This window comes from Pipra filicauda, unplaced genomic scaffold (assembly GCF_003945595.2).
Source record: "Pipra filicauda isolate LSUMZ 115617 unplaced genomic scaffold, ASM394559v2 scaffold247_size1415610_pilon, whole genome shotgun sequence".
NCBI classification, from domain to species: Eukaryota; Metazoa; Chordata; class Aves; order Passeriformes; family Pipridae; genus Pipra; species Pipra filicauda.
Window position 1 is genome coordinate 1195494 of NW_024104362.1, and position 19533 is coordinate 1215026.

The window sequence follows — 19533 nt, forward strand, 5'->3', positions numbered from 1 at the left end:
GTGTTGGCAATGCAGCTTAGTTGTTGATCTGTACTTCTACAGATGAGGAACACATGCATAGGCTCTTTAAGCAGAAGCAGAGGGGAAGAAAATGGAAGAAGTATTAATTTTTTTCTGCCAAAGATGAAAAGAAATATCACCGTTGTGGTAGCTTCTTCCCTCATGTCTGTTCTTCTTCCTCCTCCAGGCTTTTCAGAAACAGCAGTAGTAATAATATGTAATTGGAAAAAACAGAAATTCATCATACAAATGTCATGTATAGGTTACTCCAGAGTGTTTCTGATAGGCTGGATGTATGGTAGTTGTGGTCAGTTAGTGCTAATAAGGCAGCATATGACATGTTTTACAGTGTAAAATTGCTACTAACTTACATCACATGAAAGTTTGCCTTTTGTTTTGACTGCTGTGAAATGTGAAATACAGGATGAATCAATGATCTGCCATGTGTTAGGTACAGGAAGTACTTTCCCTAATATTATTTAAGGGGGTGTATATATCAATGAAGAAACCACCTCACTGTAAAACTGCTCTGTTTCCCTGTCTCACTTCAGAGCCTCTGTCTATAGACTCCTCACCTCCTATCTTAATTTCAGATGAAGATTTATAGGACTAATGCACATATATACAGTGACCAGCAATACCTTGTGGTTCATGAAAATTATGTGATTACAATATGAGTGAGTACACAGACTGTAGCAAAATATTACCCATGGAAAAGAGTGATTGCACTTGTGACAGCCTCTTTGTGTATCTCTTTCCATGGTATGGTAACTCTTTCCAGGCCTTTGGCTAATCTATCATTAGGAGAAGTTTGCAGCTGTTGCAGCATGTTTCTCATTGCTAACTCAGAGACCCACTGTATCTAATCTGTCATTAAAATAGCAGTAAGTTGTATCTACACATTTTCTAAGAATACATACAAGTTTTAGGGGGCAAATGAGCTGGTAATAGAAACATGAGGATATTTTCTAGGATCGAGCTAGATTTTGTATTAATCAGTAATTATTGGTTTGATCTAGCATCACAGTTCTTTCATTTTGAAGCTTCATATTTTTTTAGGGCACGTAAACACTAATCTTTTGATGAAAATAGTTAGCATACCAGCGAACACATGTCACGAGGAATCATCAGTATTCAGGGCAATGCAATTCACCGATTTTCCTAAAAATAGCCTTCATATACCAAATTTGCTTCTTTAATGTTGGTATGCCTAGTTTTATCCTATGAAAAGTCGCAAGTCTATATTTGACAGGAGTCTAGGCCTACAGCTTGATGATGTTCATTTTTACAGTCACAGAAATCTAGACAAGTCATGGTCCTTTCCCCAAAAGCAAATATACTCTAAAATACTCACAAAAGACTAGTTATGGTATAAAGAATTATAGGAATTAGTGTTGTGATGTGAAATGTTATAAGCAAAGTCAGAGACTGAAAGGTCAGTAAAACTTGTTGGGTAGGTGAAGATAATCCAAACATTCAACTCCCAAGACATTTTCAGTCTCAAATTTTGTTTAGTTCTGTTCTGATTTTGAGTCTTTTGGATACTGAAATTGAGAACAAAAGTGAGGAACATCTAAAGAGAGAATGGGTTAAAGGCAATAGTCATTGATACAGCTCTTTTGGAAAGAGGGAGACTGATGATACATTGCCTTGCTAATCTCCCTGTGAGAGGGGAGTCTTGCCTCTGGCTACGCAGAAAAGGTAATCTAAATTTTTTGTGAGTAGAGATACTGTACAAATCATGAGAAACGAAATCTTCTGCAATCCCTTCATCACGCTTGCCGTGTGATACTCTAATTTATACATTTTTATTGTGGAATAGGTTGTCCTAAGGTAAGACTGTATCTAGGATCCACTGTAAAGCATCCTTTTATCATCTGCGGAACCTGAACATTGATAGAATTACTCTGAAATAATGGGAAAATATTTCTGCAATATTTAAAGAAAAATGCAAATAGATTTCAGTTACATGTCATTAATTAATAATCAGTGATTTTTGCAAATATTACTTCCATGTGTGAACCCTACAATTCACCTGTCTAGCCGAGAGGTTTTCTGCCTTTGTCCCAAAAGATTCAACTTGTGATTTATTTTTCTTATTCTTTTTTCCCCCTTGTCCTTTGCTGGCGTATTTGAGACATTGGCTTCATGTCTGAAGAATAATTTTGTGCCTCTGATGGAAAATAAAAATGAGTTCTTAAGGCTGTTTGTTAATGACTGGTTTTCTGCACTTCTCCATGAAGTTCTGCTTTTCCAGCGTCCTGACACCAAAATCAAAGACGTTTCCACTCATTTGCAGCTTCATTCTGCCAGTCCCTTTGACATTCACAGCTGCGCAAGAGCTCTTTGAATATCTAGTAGTCCTTTTAAATTTTCTTGGAAAATTGTCAGTTTCCACTACATCAGGAATTACCATACAGAAAGATGATATTCATATGCCAGTATTGTGTGAGTCATGCTGACATGCTCTAAAACTAGTGCTTCTTCCCTGTGTCACCCTCCTTTGTAGTCTGTAGGGGCTTCTTTGTATCATTTCTGCAAGTCAGAATGATACATTACACCTCAGAGGGAAAGGGGTGTTCTGAAACCTCACGTCATCTGCTGCCTAAATAGCTGCAGGCAGAACTCTTGCCTTTTTCCCTGGGTATTTGGCACAGGCTTCAGAAACTCTGCATCACTGCTTAGTTGTAGAACTGATAGGAGGGAGTGCAAAAGTGGTCCCCAATTGTTCAAAATGTAATACCTTCAATTCTCCAAAATAACATATTTTCTTGAGGTATTTCCTTATTCATTAGGACTGATTATAGAAAATATCAAAACCCCCGCCCTGCCACAGCTCTGCTTTTCTGCCTTCTAATAGGGAAGGAAAAGGATAATAATCAATATGGAGAGTCAGCCATACAGAGCATTCTGAGCATACACAGTGGGAGGAGTGAACAACTCTTAAACAAGTTGAAATCAGATTGTTTAGATATTATTCCCTTGCAGAGCAAAGTGAGCATGGTTGTAAATCTTACATATTTCTCAATAAGAATAATGAAGGTAGTCCTGTCCTATCTGACAACTCTTCAAAATGAAGGAAAATTTAAGGCAGGAATAAGTGAAAGATTGATGTCTACAACTAAATTAATAAAGAAGATGACCAAGATAGAATTAATTTATATAAGAATTTCAAAATTGGCAATTTTTCTTCATGGTTTGGAGTTTACTACTCCTTCCACCTCAGTGAACACCAGGTCAAATTTCAGGAAAGCCGCTACTGCTGTGGAGAACAGACTCCAAAGGACTTTCTGTGTTCTATAAAATGGACTCTGAGTTTTCTTCTACTGCATTATTAGTATACACCAATGATTCCTTCTCAGATCTTACAGTTCTGACTCTCATTCATTCCCTTTCATATCTGCAGTGATAAATGCCATGTAGCTCTGAAATGCAGATTCTGGATAAAGCTACAAAATATCCAGTTTATCATAGCTTATTCCTTTGATGCAACCTGTAGAATTGAATTGGCGAGACTGAAGAGAAGTGTGTCTCCAGTTTATGAAGAATGATATGATCTCAAGGAAACAGTGGATTATGTCTAGCCAACATGCATCTACAAACTCAGTAGTAATAGAAGATCTGAACATTTTAATGGCGTTGTGTATTTTAAGAGGTCCAAAACAGTTTGTCTCTTCAGATTCAAGAATGCCAGAAGATATATTACTGATGCCAGCCAGAAGAACTTGTTTCTTCATCCTGAATTCCATCTTTGTGGCTTAGGAACTTGTCCCTGCCAAAGGATGACCAAATGACTTTATCTCTGCTCCTACTGTCTCTAACTGAGGCAAATACACTCCAAAATCAGATTAGTTCTTCTTCTAGAATCTGGAGATCCCTCTATCCTGCCTCTTTGTCATCTTTTCAGAGTGATGTTGGAAAATGCAAATTTACCATCTTCAAGGCATCATTCCAATTCCACTAGCTAGTAATTATTTTTCATCATCCTCAAAGTACAAAAAAAGGAAGAGGAGACCTTGTTCTAGAATGCACCTTGGCAAATTTGAAGCTTATTACTTGGGAAGCCAATTTCTTTTTGGATGGTCATTCAAGAAATTGCCAGAGTCCTTTTTCTTTCTCTCGACCTTAAAGCACATAATTGATACTGAACATTCCTGATATTTGAAGGCAATGACCTCTTTAGAGCCTTTTGGTCTTTCCTTCATTACTTGAGATTTTAGAATACCAGCATCTAATTGCAGTTAGCTACTTCAATTCATTCATACTTATCTTGCCTTGGGTCACATGTTAGTTAGAAGATAATGGGAAGGTGCAGGTATGAAAAAACTGGACAGGTTCTTTAAGAAAGACAAGCTAAATTGAAAAGCACATCAGATTCTTACCTAAATTCATTTTTTCTTTTGACAGGATACTTCTTTTCTGTGTACTGTGGAGTTCAAAAACAGTGTCCAGATGATCCCCAGTACAGAGGAGTTGTAAGACCCTGTAACTTTCACCTGGACATCTCCATAATGCTCAAGCAAGAAAACATTTACTTATTAAAGTGATAGTAGTGGTTGTTCTTTTCATCTTTGACCAAGATGACTACAACTCTTAGTTGAGAAGCAACTATAATCTTGACTACTTCTTAGTGAAGCATACTTTATGTGTTATTTTCCTGGACAATGAGAAATCCTTCTCATTGTTTATCTATTACAGTCTCTAAGACAAAAGGCCTTGGGTCTTCCTTTTTCACAGTTCTAATAAGACTTGAGAAAAGATGACAGGATTTTTCTGAAATTCTCCAAATCTGCCACCTTTCTTCTCTTTCTTATCTGTATTGGAGTGATGGCATGATGGGTACTCATACTGGAGAAAGTTAAAATTAGATTTCCTTAAAATAATTTTATATTCTCTGAATGGGTACCCACTACTCTGTCAGCACCCATTACTTTGGCTAAAATTTCTCCAAGCACAGAAAAGTCTTTTCTTTATGTGGAGATCCTAAATGAATGAAAAGAGAAAAGGAAAACGATCAAAGGTTTCAAGTTGATGACTGATTCGTTGTTTTGAAACATTTTTTTTCCTGCCTGGATATTGCTCTGCTGTTTTCTAACTTGTTTTTTAGTTGTCTTATATTCCCTCAGCCGTGGCAGTATTCGTGGAGCCAAGTGTGAGTGTACTACCTCAAAATGCCAGCAGTGGAAGTTGGTAAGCAAGTGGGGAAAAATCACCAAAGGAATCTCTGAAGCTTGGGACAAAGGCAAAAAACACATCAGTACTGCACTAACAGAGCAGCAGGTACCCTTATAGAGAAGGTAACATTACAGGTAAGGAAATAATTTACATTTCTATTTTGATCTTATCCACATACCTTATTACTCTCCCCTCAAAATCCCAGGAAAAAATACCCACAAAAAATTTGAAGAAGTATAAGATCTCAGACATGATTAATTTAGACTGCCTGATTTTTTTAGTGGGGATAATGTGAAGTTCAATCTTACCCAATTTATGGAAAAATGTATTAAAATATGAAAATCCTTTATACTGTAAGACAATTCAAAACCTCAGTCTAGTTTTAAAACAAAGCTGGTTTTGTTTTTCTTTTTAATTTGTTTTGCTTTTTCATATTTAGAATATAAACACAGCTTGTTATAAGTTTTCCTTTCCAAACCAAAACAAGTGTAGGCTTATTTTTAGGTAAGTGAAGTCAGATAAAGCCAAAACCAGACAGACTCTATTCCCATCCCTCCATCTCCTTTTACTTTCTTACAGTCAAAAGTATAGCATGACTTTTTATTATGCTTCAGTTTCCTCATATGGAGAAAGGAAGGAGGTTGTTTTATCTTCCACTTGGGATGATTAGGTGGAATAAGTGCTATAGAAGAGAAGTAAATTTCATTTATTTAATTAATTGTCTTGCAGTCTTTTATGCCATCATGCTGCAGTCCCTCTACGGAGTTGCGATCACTGCAAAAACCTCAAGAGGATATATCCTTGCTACAGTTATTATCTGTTACAGAAAGTAAAATAAGGTTTATGTTTGTCTTCTTTTAATATAAAATTCTTGTCTGCAAAGAAAATATTTTGTTAAATTAAAACAATTCTACCATAAAGCTAATTTCTTTGCTGAGTTACAGAAACATTGAGAAAGTTAAGGTATGTGCATTGTAGTGACATAACCTTTTGGAAAACAATAATAATGAAGTGCATTGGAAAGACTAATGAATTGGATTTAGCCTTGACATAACTCATATGTCTTCATCAGCTATTCACTATTACAATTCTCCCAGTTAGCTGTACCAATTAATTTTATTCTGTAAACTATCCAGTTCAAGGAAATATAAATACAGAACCATATTTGTTTCATAGCATTTAAATGTGTAGAGATTTTATTTAAGCAAGAAGTTATTAAAGTTATGAGTTTAATCTTGTAATGTATATTTCTAATGATTCTGCAGCATGATATTTAAGTTAAAAACCCTAAAGAAAAAAAAAGAAGAAACTTAAAGAAATTTTGGTGATCTTTTGAGGTGCTGTGCAACCTTTTTCAGAAGCAATCATTATCAGCAGGTCCAAAATCTACCTCAATTATCTGGATAAGGGAGTATCTGTCTGAATTGAATATTGTCTTTTGAAATGTGTCATCTGTTATTTTATGGTGTTTCCTGTAACCTTCTAACTATAGAAATGTCTCTAGTAAAATTCTCCTCAGTTCAGACTTTAAACTTTTAGGGTTTTTTTTTTGCTTGGTTTTTTTTCCTGTTTGTTTTGGTTCTGTTTGTTTTTATTTTAAACATTTATGATAACAACACACTCATATCTTTCATTTTAAAGGAATTGTATTCTGAGTTCATGACTCTTTTCTGTATCACAGGTCTATCCATGGACTTATTCTCGAAGAACTTTTCAATTACTGTTTTGTCATACTTAAATATTGCTGATATACTTTCAAACATGAGTCTAATATATCAGTTTCTATTGCTTTTTGGTGACAAATAAGAGTTTGAATTTGAATATGCTTGGGTATTTTTAAAACCATGCACTTTTCGTAAGAGAATTTGCTCTGATTCTGAAATTTGTTTCTTCCTGTTATTTTGTACTTTTCCTTGTAATTTAAAAAAAATTCTATTTATCCCAGTTTTGTTTTCTGTAACTAATTTCATAACAGTGTAGTAGTTGACATGTGTTTGTTTCTTAGGCAAACGTGTAAAACTCCTCAAGGCCGAATGGAGAAGTAGAGAAAGGAGGTTTCTGCTGTGCCTGATGACAATATTTGTTTTTTCCACACAAAAAATATTCTGGCTCCACGTTGGAGCACTAGTTGTGATGAATCCTAGTCTTGGTCGGATTCTAAGGAAGGGCCAGAACGTTCGTTGAGGAATAAAGAGTCACACCACTCCAGAAAATGTGTTCCAGCCCTCGTTTATTACTCACAGAGCAGCAGGTGTGTACAAATACAGGTTTACACATTATTGACAAGAATTGTTGTATCTTACTCCTCATTGTAGTTGTGCAGTTTGCTGCAGACACTGAGAAACTGTGGCTTATTCAGGCACAGCTTCAGGAGGGTGGTTGGAGAGACTCTGCACTGTGCTCCTAAGTAGCCTCAGTGTATCAGTTAGATGCTTCTCGGTGCCTTAAGATATCTTTCTTCCCTCAGTACTTTCAAAGGTAGACCCAGTCACTCACGTTAGTCACTCTCATGGGAAAACAACAGATGCTCTGGAGAACAGCACTTAGAGAGAAAGGCCATCTCGATACATTCAGTCTGGTGTTGCCTTTGTAGTTGAAAGCTCAGTATTCTATACTGGATTACTTAATTGCAGAAAAAGCAAAGAAAGAGCTATTTTCACTGTATTCCTAAAATGTACTAGATGTTGTCTGTTTAGTCTTAAAACCATGCTAAAGATGAAGAACCCTGTCATTTACAGGAACATATGCCATGCTCTAAAGTATTTTTGCTTTATCTATTTTTCTAATCCAACCTCTCAGATTAGTTGAAGCAAGTGGAAAGCTCAATTTACATGTGAAAGGTTTCCAAAGCCTTTTAGTTTCAATTACAATTTTTAACACTGATTGTCTAGATCTTCACTTTACCACTAAAAATCTCCTGCTGAAATCATTAGGAGCAATGAGAAAATAAGGAGTACAAAGTTATATTTCAAAGGACATTGTATGAAATGAGTTTTCAAAATGTTTCTCTCTTTATAATGGAAGGTCCTAAGCACAAGAATTGTCATGAATATAGTTCTGATTAATCACAATGCAGTAAAAGTATGAAAGAATTAAAAAGTTGTGAAGTCTATGGTTATCAAAGACATGAAACTTTTGAGCCATTGAAGTGTACTGGGTGATGTTCTGTTTAATTAATGAAATGAGCTAATCTTGTTTGCTGAAGGACAGGCCTGAGAATCTGATATTCTAAATTGCTCCATTACAGACTTGGGAACATGTTTAGACTAATACTTTACATACTACAGTGCCTAAAGTTAAGCTAAGCGAACAGTTTAAAGCTCTTGAGTCTTGACATAAAAAGTTAGGTAAACAGGAATGAAATATTTTGTGACTTGAAAAAGTGTCTTCCAATATGTAACTTTCACTAAAGGTAATTGAATCCATATAGTTATCATTAAATATCTGTTTTCTAGACTGCTCACAAATCACTCAAATTTTGCCTTTTTTCCCGAGACCAAGTCAAATAGCCATCTGTAATACTGAAACAAGTAAGGAAACAGGAAAACCTGTTTCCTAATTCATGGAGGTCCCTTGAAATGGGCTTGGGTCACCTTAATATTTCTCAGTCTTTTGAAATGGTTCCTCGTTCCTCCAGAAGCTTAGTTATCTAGCATGAACACCCAGATCTACACCTACCTACTGTTAAGTGCATATGCATATAGGCGCCCTATTGCAGAAAAGTCCTTAACACCTTTTTGTCCAGTTTCCCCAGTCCATTAGAAAATAAATTACATGATTCTCCAGCTGTCAGAAAATTGTGAACCTGTCTTTGTTAACATTTGCAAAGTAGTTTTGAATATCACCGGTACAAGATAGTAGTGTTAGAACAGAAGCATTTTCCAAGATTGTAAGTTACACGGTTTCATTGATGTAAATGCACAAGTGGCAATGCACTCTGTCATTTGTTTTCATAAGCCACGTGTGAATGATAGTGCATGGCAAAAACACTATATGAATTTTGAAATTCCAGGAAATAGTGTACTTCCATCTGTTCAAAAGATTCATTTCCAACGTCAACCTCATTTTCAGAGGGCATAAGGGGAAAGAAAGGATTGGCAGATGTTTGTTTCTGGTTATATGGGCCCTTCTGTTTCTTCATGGTAATATTTGTATTAAGTTTTCACTACCAAAACAAAGTTATTGATGTTATGAAAAAATATGACTGATATAGCTCTCTCAAGTTCATTCCATTTGCTAAAGAATCACTTTGTTGAACATTATATTAATTTTTTGTGGTCTTTTACATACATTACAAGAAAAAATACAGCAATAAGGACACAAAATGGATGGAAATGTACTGCATACAAATAAGGCTGTTTTGGTATGGGATCCCTGTCTTATCTCTATGACTTGGAGGACAATCCACAGCTAGGCATTTCTTCAAACCGTTCCTTAGGCCTCTTTCCTTAAGCCCTTACTTAAGGGATTCATGTGGTATTCCCTGTACTTAGCTTATCTCATGTTGTTCATTAAATAAATTTGTGAGACTGTTTTTAATTTTGGTTGAAATCTCCATACCATTTTTGTTTCCCACAGGTCTTTAATATTTTAGGGAAGAATGCTAGGGGTGCCAAAATGGCTTTTCTTTGTCTCATGAAATTCTACTTAGCTCAGGGTGAGCTATTAATTGCTTTTACAAAAAATAATTTCCTTTCTCTGTTTTATGTGCCTCAGGAAAGAAAAAAAGAGAAAAAGATAGCTTGAGTATGCTCAGATGACACAGGCTATGAACACACACAATCCTGTATGGTTGATGGAACAGTTCTAGTCAGAAAGAAAACCTCTAAGTATTAAGTTCTTTCTGTTTCTTTGGAGAAAACCTTTAACAGAGAGTCCATCATTCTTCCCATCTATGGAGTGATGAAACGTTGGCTTAAAAATTTGCCCCTTTCTGCATTTTCATTGATACATAGTCCTGACGACATTGTTATAGACTTCCCTCCAAATCTTCTCACCCACTAAATTCTCTTTACTGTGCATGATGGAAAAGAGATAGAATTGCAGTTGCAAGGGCACACATAAAAAGGCAATTTGCTAACGTTCAATTGCTTGACTTTGCAAACTCAAGAGCCAGTTTTCGATGTGGATTTTATGTATGGTTTACAATAAACATAGAAAAAATTCAAAGAGCTGCCAGTCAAAAAGTTGTAATGTACAAAGTTGTGTTATGAAATGTTATAGCACACACTTAATTTCAATATACCATATATTAGTATCTATTTTCTCCTAACACTATTAAATAATAATTATGTGCTTCATTTGCATGTATAAACTTTTCTGTAGTTAGCAAACTATTAGTGATATATTTCTTTCTCTGAAGAAACAGAAGATTTGTACTATACCTAATTGTGATTCCATAACTTTGATGCTTTGGTGCATCAAAGTAGGGAAAAGATTTACTATTCAGGGAATATATACTCAGCCATTCTTTACATCCTATAGTCTTTATTTTATCTCCCTTCCTCTTCTTAGGAGGAAGGAAGTCTTGAGTAAAAGACTTGTCTGGATTTTTATTGGGAATCTATTCTTATGAAATAGACAGTATTGTCTCATGTATTCATCCACTGTGCGGATTTCACAAGTGAGGACATTTTTCACCCATTGTGAGCAGCATTGGAATGTAAGCTGTCCAAAAAAATTTCTTGAGCTGGTAGCTTTTCTAATGTGATGCCTTGAGGTCTTTTCATCTCCTTCATCTCCACTCCATTCTGGGTTACCCTGGCAAAAATATTCTACCCAAAGACTGAGTTTGTTCTGAACAACTGCATTTATATGCATATATATTGTTGAGTTAAAATAAAAAAGTGAGTTCACATACAATTACAGCCAATTTACAGCAGCCACTTACTAATTTAAATTAAAAAGTCTGCAACTGCAGAGTAATTATACTTTAATTACACGTTTAGGACAAGAAAGTGAAGAGAGTCTAATGCAGTGTATTTATGATATAACAACTATGTGAAAAATTTTATTAGCATAAATGGAGTAATTATGTTCCAAAAATGAACAAATTAATTCAGATCAACACCTAGGTTTCATGTACTTTTTTCATTTGTATTGTTAATTCGCCATATATAATAATTATTAACTGAAAACTTGAATAGACTTGATTTGCACCTATTCAGGGTGTTACTGTTTTCTTAGGATTTTAAAGATCAGACACATACTGTTATTGGTCCCCCTTTTCTATAAAGGCCTTTGGCACAGTACCTTACTACCTTACTTCCCAGACACTTAAACCAAATAGCTTTTACTATATCCAAAATTAAGCATTTCTGGGAATACCATCACTAGGTATTAGCTAAAATTTTATTGCTTCTTTATGAAAGTGCCTTTACCAACCAAGAGGTTTATTCACTCCCTAACGTGTATGGTGTACGGATATATAACTTCCATTAATGTTAATGTGTAATCTGTGCTTGCACATAACAAGCATTACCATCTCACTTAGAGGCAAATGTGGACCACTGTATGTGTTACTTGGAGTAGCATTGTGTGACCTGGTGGTTAACAGAACAAAAAAAAAAAAAAATTCTGTCAAGGGAAAGCGGTTAAAAACTCCAATCACGTAATGTAAAAACTAAGAACATGCAGCGCAGCTTGACTTCCTGTACAGTCTGTATAAGCAAAATGACCTTTGTATATGATTAGCCACCTGTTATAATGCAGAGATTTGAATGGCTATCAGATTTTTTCTTATTTATATCACCTATTTAATCTATGTGACAGTGTATATTGCTTTTATAGTGATATTTTCACCACAGGGCTGTAGAGCTAGATGGGGGAGCAAATAGATCTGGAGATTATGATTTTATGGAGTTTCTTTGTGACTGAAGAGAACACATTTGCACCTCCAAGAAGCCCTGTAACTGAGCAGTCATGTATGTGTAAAAATACTCTTTTTGCTAGCTGCAGTTTATCACCTTAGCCAATGCACTGGCAGAGCTGGATGTAATAGAAAAAGTACATCACAGGATAATGAGTTTGGAAGGGAACTCTGGAAGTCCAATCCCCTTGCTCAAGTAGAGCCACCTAGAGCCAGCTGCCCAGGACCAGACAGCTTTTGAATGTCTTCAAGGATGGAGAACCTCCCTGGGCAACCTGTGCTAGTACTCAGTAACGCTCACAGTAAAAAAGTTTTTCCTGAGAGTGAATCTCCCGTGTTTTGGTTTGTTCTCATTGCCCTTTCTCCCACCACAAGGCACCACTTGAAAACAGTGTGGCTCCATTTTCTTAGCACCCTCCTTTCTTGTGTTTGTACACATTGATGAGATCCCCCCTGAGCCTCCTCTTCTCCTGGCTGAACAGTGCCAGTGCTCTCAGCCTTTCCTCATATGAAGAAGCTCCTGTGCCTTATTTGCCTTAGTGCCTCTTTACTGGATAGATAGATAGATAGATAGATAGATAGATAGATAGATAGATAGATAGATAGATAGATAGATAGAGATAGACATGTATTGCAAGTGAAGCTAATGAAAATCACCTGCGGATAAGATCAGAAGATGTGTATTTTACATTATGTATCTCAGTGGCACCTGATTCCATGAGTAAAATTCCAGCTTGTTACAATAATGCAAAACATAAATAACAATAAGATGCTGCATCAGCCTTTTGAGCTTTGGTGCAGGACACTGAAATATGTAGCCTGACTTTTAAATTAATTCATTTTTTTTTGGCAATCTTCCACTGTAGAAGGGGACACATGAGGCTGTTTCCAACAACAAGAACAAAGCAAAATAAAAGCAGTGTAATAAATAAGCCCATGTATCATAAAAATCAGAAAGCACGATTTTATTATTGCCTTAAGTGCACTTCCTAGAAACAACTTGGTGGAGAAGGCAAACTGAAGCAATGAACTCCTCAAACAGTCTTTTTAGTATTCTGTTCTATATTTTTGCTCTGCAGAGCTGACAAGAGCTGTATGCAAACAGTTTTGCTGAGGGCAAAAGAATGTTTCATCATTAAGGAGCATGACCCTTCTCTCTGTGATCAAAATAAGAAGCATATGCCCCTCGACGTCATAAAGTGTTGTTGTGACCATTCCAATGAGTTGTTCCTCAAGAGTTGGGGAGTTGACACATGACACAATTTGATATTAAAATGTTACATGGTGATTAATTGTATCCACTGACACAGCAGAAATATTCCTCAAAGTTACATTTCTTGGATATGACAGTTGTTTTTTTCTTTTAGTGTTTAAAATCCAAATCAGACAGAGGGAAAATCCAATTACTGTGAAATGCTTTGTCTCCCACTCTTTCTCTGTGGTCCTTCTGTTTCACTCTTGTTTCATGTTAGGCTGAGTGAAACCACTATAAATTAAATCCTTGGTAATTTTGTACCTTGTGAATATCAGAATCTCTCTCTCTCTCGTTAATGTATGAATGATTTTTGTCCTGTTTCTCCACTGAGTATTTCTCCCCTAAGTATTTATTTGCTGAGATGCATTTAGCCTTTAACAGGACATTGCCTTTTAGAACATAAATGATTCTATGATTGTCCTGTAAAGAAGCATGCAGAAGCATGGAAGAATACATCTCCAGTATCAGCCACTGTTATATGCAATAGCTAACATTTTTAAAAGCATAGTTGTTACTATATAGAAGTTTTAACAATAAAAAAAAAGAATAACAGAAAACAAAAATTTGTGGGTTGGTAATTTGTGAACTTTAAATTTTTTTATTTTATTTTTGGGCGTGGTCACATTTTGATTTCTCCTTGTCAGATCCAATTCTGACAGAACACTTAAACACACAATTTAAGTTGGGGAGCAATGCCATCTAATACCATTTGTGATTATTCACCTATTTTAAAAACAATTGAAAGTGCTTTGCTGGACAGAGATCTTACATTTAAGTCTCATTTTCCAGTACTTCAGAAGTAGATTCACTATGTCCAGTTTTGATTTTCTGATTTTCTTTTTTCTTTACAGGTAACCTGATAGCTAAAGACAAATCAAGTCACTATCAAGGCTGATAAAATTAAATACAACATGTGGGAATTTCATTCCTCCAGGCAATCCTTGAAGTGAAATTTTATACTGCTGGAGTGTATCCTTCAGAATCAATTGTTTCAATGAGAATCTGTCTTGTAATCAGCAACAGCCTTGAGATTAAAACTACTGGAAAGTCATTTTGAACTTCTGTGTCACAAAGATTTCAACTGATTGAACTGTGTACACTTGTAAAATTGCACTTGCTGAGGAATTTGCAGCTGTAATCATGTGTTGATACTCTAAAGGTGCAGAAAAGCAGCAAACTGTTGGATTCTCCATTGCAGACCAGTGGCTTTTCATCTTGATGAAGTCAACCTCCAAAATGTATTGGATCCTTCCCTCTAAAATGATCCCTGGTCCACTTTCAGATTGCTGGTGGTACTGCACATTGCTTTAATTAAATTTCTGTTGCAGAAATGGTCCTCTGGCATGGCACAGTTTTAGACATTTTTATTTGTGTTCAAATCTTGCAGCTCTGAAAGATACATATTTCAACATCTTGAAGTTGCTTTTGTTATAGGAATGGAATTATATATCCATTGTTAATAATTATTGTTGACAAGTAATAGTTATCTGAATACACCAGTCATATTAGATTGTATAGTCAGGCTGACGTGTTTGCCTAAGGCTAATCAGCCACTGCAACTTAACAGTTAAAAAAGTAGTGGTCAAAACTCAATTACCACCTCCATTATAAAGCATTTTGTACCTCTAAGATATACATTTCCATTTAGTTTGAAGGAGATGGGTGTTCCCAATGTGTACTTTACTTTCCTAACCTTTAATTGATTTAAGTTCATGGTAAGCAGTCAATGACGGTATTTCATCTTTTTTTTTGTCAGGGTAGGCAGGGATGTAAATGAGTTTTGCAATTATGAAATTGGATGGTAATCACTCAGAATTTTTGTCTTTTTATTAAAAAATAAAATCTCTTGCTTGAACCTAAGTACTGATGGATGCTTACGTAGATGTCTGCTCAGTCTGTTTGCTATAAAGGAAAAAAGTCCTAGTGCCCACCCAGATTTACACTTCATGGGTATTTTGCTTGCTTACAGTCATCCCATTCAGATCTGATCCTTTCCAAAATTTCTTTTTTCTTTTTTTTTGGCAGCAATTTTTTTGAACTTTGTGATGTGCTGTTACATGAAAAAAATCCTCAATATTTAAAGGCCTTAAACATCTCTGAGCTTTTTTCTAAGTTATTACAGAATGTATAATTTTATACTCCATTTAATATATATTGTACCATCTGTAATGTTGATACAACAGAAATTTGGCAGTTCCTTTTAGAAACACTGCATAAAGAAGCTGACCAGAGAGGGTAAGGGAATTCTGACTTTATGCTTTGGTGAATTGACATGAAAGCCACACACACAGTGGTAGTAAAAAGTACGTAGGAGTAAGCTTATGTGTGGTTACCATATTCACAAAAAAAACCAAAAACAAACCACAAACCAAACAAGCAAAAAAACCCCCAAAAGACAAAAAACCCAAAACAAGACAGATGAGGGAAAATATTTTATCATTACAAGCCATTGACATGGCTAGTTTAGTTATATGTTAGGTTCCATGATAGATGAACACCCTGGAGTGCTCTGCCTGTCACAGTAGCCCCTGTTGTTCCAAAACCATTTCATTACCTCTGTTGTATTATTGCACAGGAGAGCTTAAATAAAATAAATGACTGTTGGGAATAAAATTGAGAAGTATATTCTATCATTCTGCTGAGAAGTAATAAAAAATTGTTGGCAGGAAAAGATCTTATTTTCTGATTAAAATTTAATTAGAATAAACTGTAGCAGCTACTAGGTATCTCAGTATTTTAGGATGGATTAGTATTGTATGGATTTGTGCTAACAAGTTCAGGACAGAAGGTAGCATCTTAAAGAGATCGTCTGGGACAGTGCAAAATATAAATGTGCTGTTTTGTAGACTATGAATATGGCCTCTCTTTGGCCAAAAATCTATATCATGCTTCTAACTAAATGTTTTCTTTGTTTCCTTGTTCTTAAACCAATACTGAAAGTACTGTATTATATAGAAGTGTAACACATGCATATCAATAAATAAAAATAAATGGATTTTCAAATATATTGAATAGATTATCTGCAGTAATTAATGTTGTGACTATTCATAGCAAGTGAATAAAATTGTAATATAAAATAGAGTTCCCTGTATGGATGTGCACATTGGAGATCTATTCTGTTTATCCATGGAACAAAATGATTTTTTCTTGAATAAGCATCCCAAGCGTTATATTTCTTCAGTAGAGCAGGGAATATCTCCTACCACATTAAAAGGTCCTTTTTGAAAGGAAACTGATATCTAGCACAACTGTTCTAGCCTTGTTATGGCAAATTCTGGTGGGTGTACTGGCCTGTTGTCTTCAGACCAGACAGAATAAAAATGTTTTTTTTCTTCACAAAATGTGAATCCTGAAAAATTATCATTTAGACATTTTAAAAAGCAACAGGACATGGATGCTAGACATCCCTGAAAAAGTAATATTTCAGGTTAATTTGTTGAACTGTTTAAAAGAAAGGGAAAAAAATCCAATTTGACAGTGAACTCTGTGCACCTTGAAGCAAGCTGGGAACCACAGTTCAGCTGTCCACAGTGCTGGTTTAGTGCTGCCTTTGAAAATGGAGAACAGGGGACTGGATCAGCCACAGGCATTCATATTGTAGGCACGTGAGGATGATTCTTGCTTTAATTACTCGTTTATTCCTTATATACTAATTTCTAGATTATTTCATCTATTTACAAAAATGATCAGTCATTATGAGCAGAGGGAAATCCATGTTACCCTTTGAATTCAGTAATCATCAGGAACTCTGAACTGCAGAATATGCATTCCTGTTCCGCAGTTCTAAGTGGCAGTGCATTGAGAGAGAAAGAAAAATCACTGCTCTCTCACTGAATGTCTTGGATCAGTTCAACAAAACATAAAGGAAATCCTGATATGAATTTTAATGAAAAAAAATTCCAATTCAGATCTAATAAATCTAACATAAAGCTTAAAAACCATTCAAGTCTAGATCTTGGTGATATCTAGTTTATTGGTCATAAGTGAATGCTAACCTTTAAAACAACACTGCAACACAGAGTGCATCAGATACATTTGTTTTGAAATTAAAAATCTGCTATAAAGAATTTTATTTTGTTATGTTTCATAAAAATATATGCAGGCAATTTTTGCTCATTATAATTGTACAGCTGGTTTTTATACTTTTCCAGGAAAGTCTATAAAAACAAAACAGAAATATGTGATTGGCATCCTTATCTGTTGATTTACTGCCTCCTCCTACACGCCTCGAATTTTACACATCGGTGGTTAACCAAGATATTGGCAAGGATATTGGAAAGGGAGTATAGTTTTGGTTTGTACAAGAAGTATTGCCTTAATCTCTAGTTTCTTTTTGCCAATAGTTAGATAAGTCTGTGTCAAAAAATGTCACACCTGAACAATCCCATGGCATTAAATGATTTTTCAAGGATTCAGTGGTATTAAATTAAGAAGAATTACCTAATCACTTTGTCTTTATAGTGCAGTTTGTAACCTAATAAACTTTTCTGTTTATTCTTTCATAGACTGAGAAAATATTTCCAGATGACATTTTTGATCTTGTTTCTGGAAGAGATTATGTAACTTTCTGATATCACTTTACAGAGAGTCACTGCACATATTTTAGTTGTTTTTGTATCTTCTGTATTCATCTGTACTGCTTATGTGGTAATTAGAACAGGTAGTATATGAAAAGGCTGCATTTCCCACAACTTTTTTTTGACACATTTACAGGATTATAAGTGTTGTCAATGTCTCTTAATCTAAAAGTAATGTAAGACCATCTGGAAGAAGGGCCACTAATGGTGACATGGGAAACTCTTGTATAAGGGAATGACAGTTCTTTCTCAGACTACTGTGAGTGGGATACCAGACAAGTCAAAACCATTGTAGTGTGGTTTCACAGCCAGAGATGTAGGTTCTAGGGAAGTGAATCCAGCATGTGAGCACTGGGGTACAGTCAGCATCCTGAAGCTGAGCTTTATTTTCACTCCCTCCTTGCTAGTATACAGGTAATTCTGTGTGGCAATGGGAAGTGATATCCAATTTTTCCTTGGTAGTAGATTCTCTTGATTAGATATCACTAATTCCATCAATATTATTTTTCAATCAAAAATGATAGAAAGACTTGAAATATATCTGGCTTTCAGTTCTGAAAACCAATTTATTACCCAACTGAATTAAATAAATAGTTTGTATAATAGAAATATTATTGCTTATATGTAACCCTAACTGTAAAAGTTCTGTATTAGCTCTTTAAATTATGTTTACATTCATATCTGTAAAACTAGGTTTAGATCATCTATAACAGCAGGGACATTCTTGTTTCCCTCCCTAAAACACTGAAGTAACCTAGCGACACAGTAGTTTGGGATTTATGGCTTTGCTTTCACTGCTTCAACTGCACAGCTGGGAAAAAAGCGTATAAAAATACTTATGTTACTCACATTGCTGAGAAATTTTTCTTGAGTATGAGGAATATGTGAAGTTAAAAATTTACCCTGTATCAGCCTATGGGTTGAATCTCTTGAGCTCTTTTCTTCTTACTGTCATAACAAACATGACAGAAACTGTACTTGAATTCTCCAGCCTTGTGTCTTAGTATTTAAAACTAATATCCAGAACTTAGAAAATATATGCTACTTATTTTAGTTGCTGTGTCCTCACATAAAGGAATTTTTTTAGTCTGTTTCTCTCTTTATAATTAATTATGGATGCCTTGTCCTATTTGGGCGTGGAGAATATAACCTTTCCTATTACTGATTTAGAGTTTCTGCCTCTTTTTTGTTGTTGTTCTTTCTACTTTTCTTTGGTCATTTTCTCTTTTGCTGGGATCCAGACAGTTCTTACAAAACTTTAGTAGTGATGAGAAAAGATTTTTAATACATAGTGGCTTGGAACTGAACACAGGCTCTTAGCAGTTCTTGGAGAGAAGAGAGGGAGATGTGTTTCTATGATTTTATCTTAAAATAGTTTCCAGTTTAAACTACTCTTTCTAAAGAGAAGCATTTTTTCCTAACTATAAATGGACTGTGTTTCAATATGCTCTCTGATCATAAAGCTGATGAAATGGTCCTCTCTGTATGGCAGATTACTTCAGCAGAATTTACAAATGTGAGATGATGATTTTACTAATGTCCATAGGCAGGTAGACAGAATTTGGTCCCAGATGCTCTGCCTAATGTTCATGGTAAAAATGACTCAAAAAACAATGCCTCCATATGCCATAATTGCTGGAATTATTTCTCAGGCATAT

At 35.3% G+C, this 19533-nt stretch overlaps 1 protein-coding gene across 2 annotated transcripts in view; it reads left to right on the forward strand.

Moving 5' to 3' along the window:
• The window catches only part of TAFA2 (TAFA chemokine like family member 2), a 176930-nt gene extending 160553 nt beyond the window's left edge, over positions 1 to 16377 (forward strand). The window contains exons 5-6 of one of the 2 annotated variants that reach the window (XR_005563741.1): positions 7181 to 7426; positions 14150 to 16377. Coding sequence is in view for 1 of the 2 variants with exons in the window: in XM_039381915.1 (XP_039237849.1) it covers positions 14150 to 14158 (9 nt within the window). In the remaining variant the exon portion in view is untranslated. The remainder of the gene's footprint in view (positions 1 to 7180; positions 7427 to 14149) is intronic. The other variant, XM_039381915.1, reaches the window with a different exon arrangement.
• The last annotated feature ends 3156 nt before the right edge of the window (positions 16378 to 19533 follow it).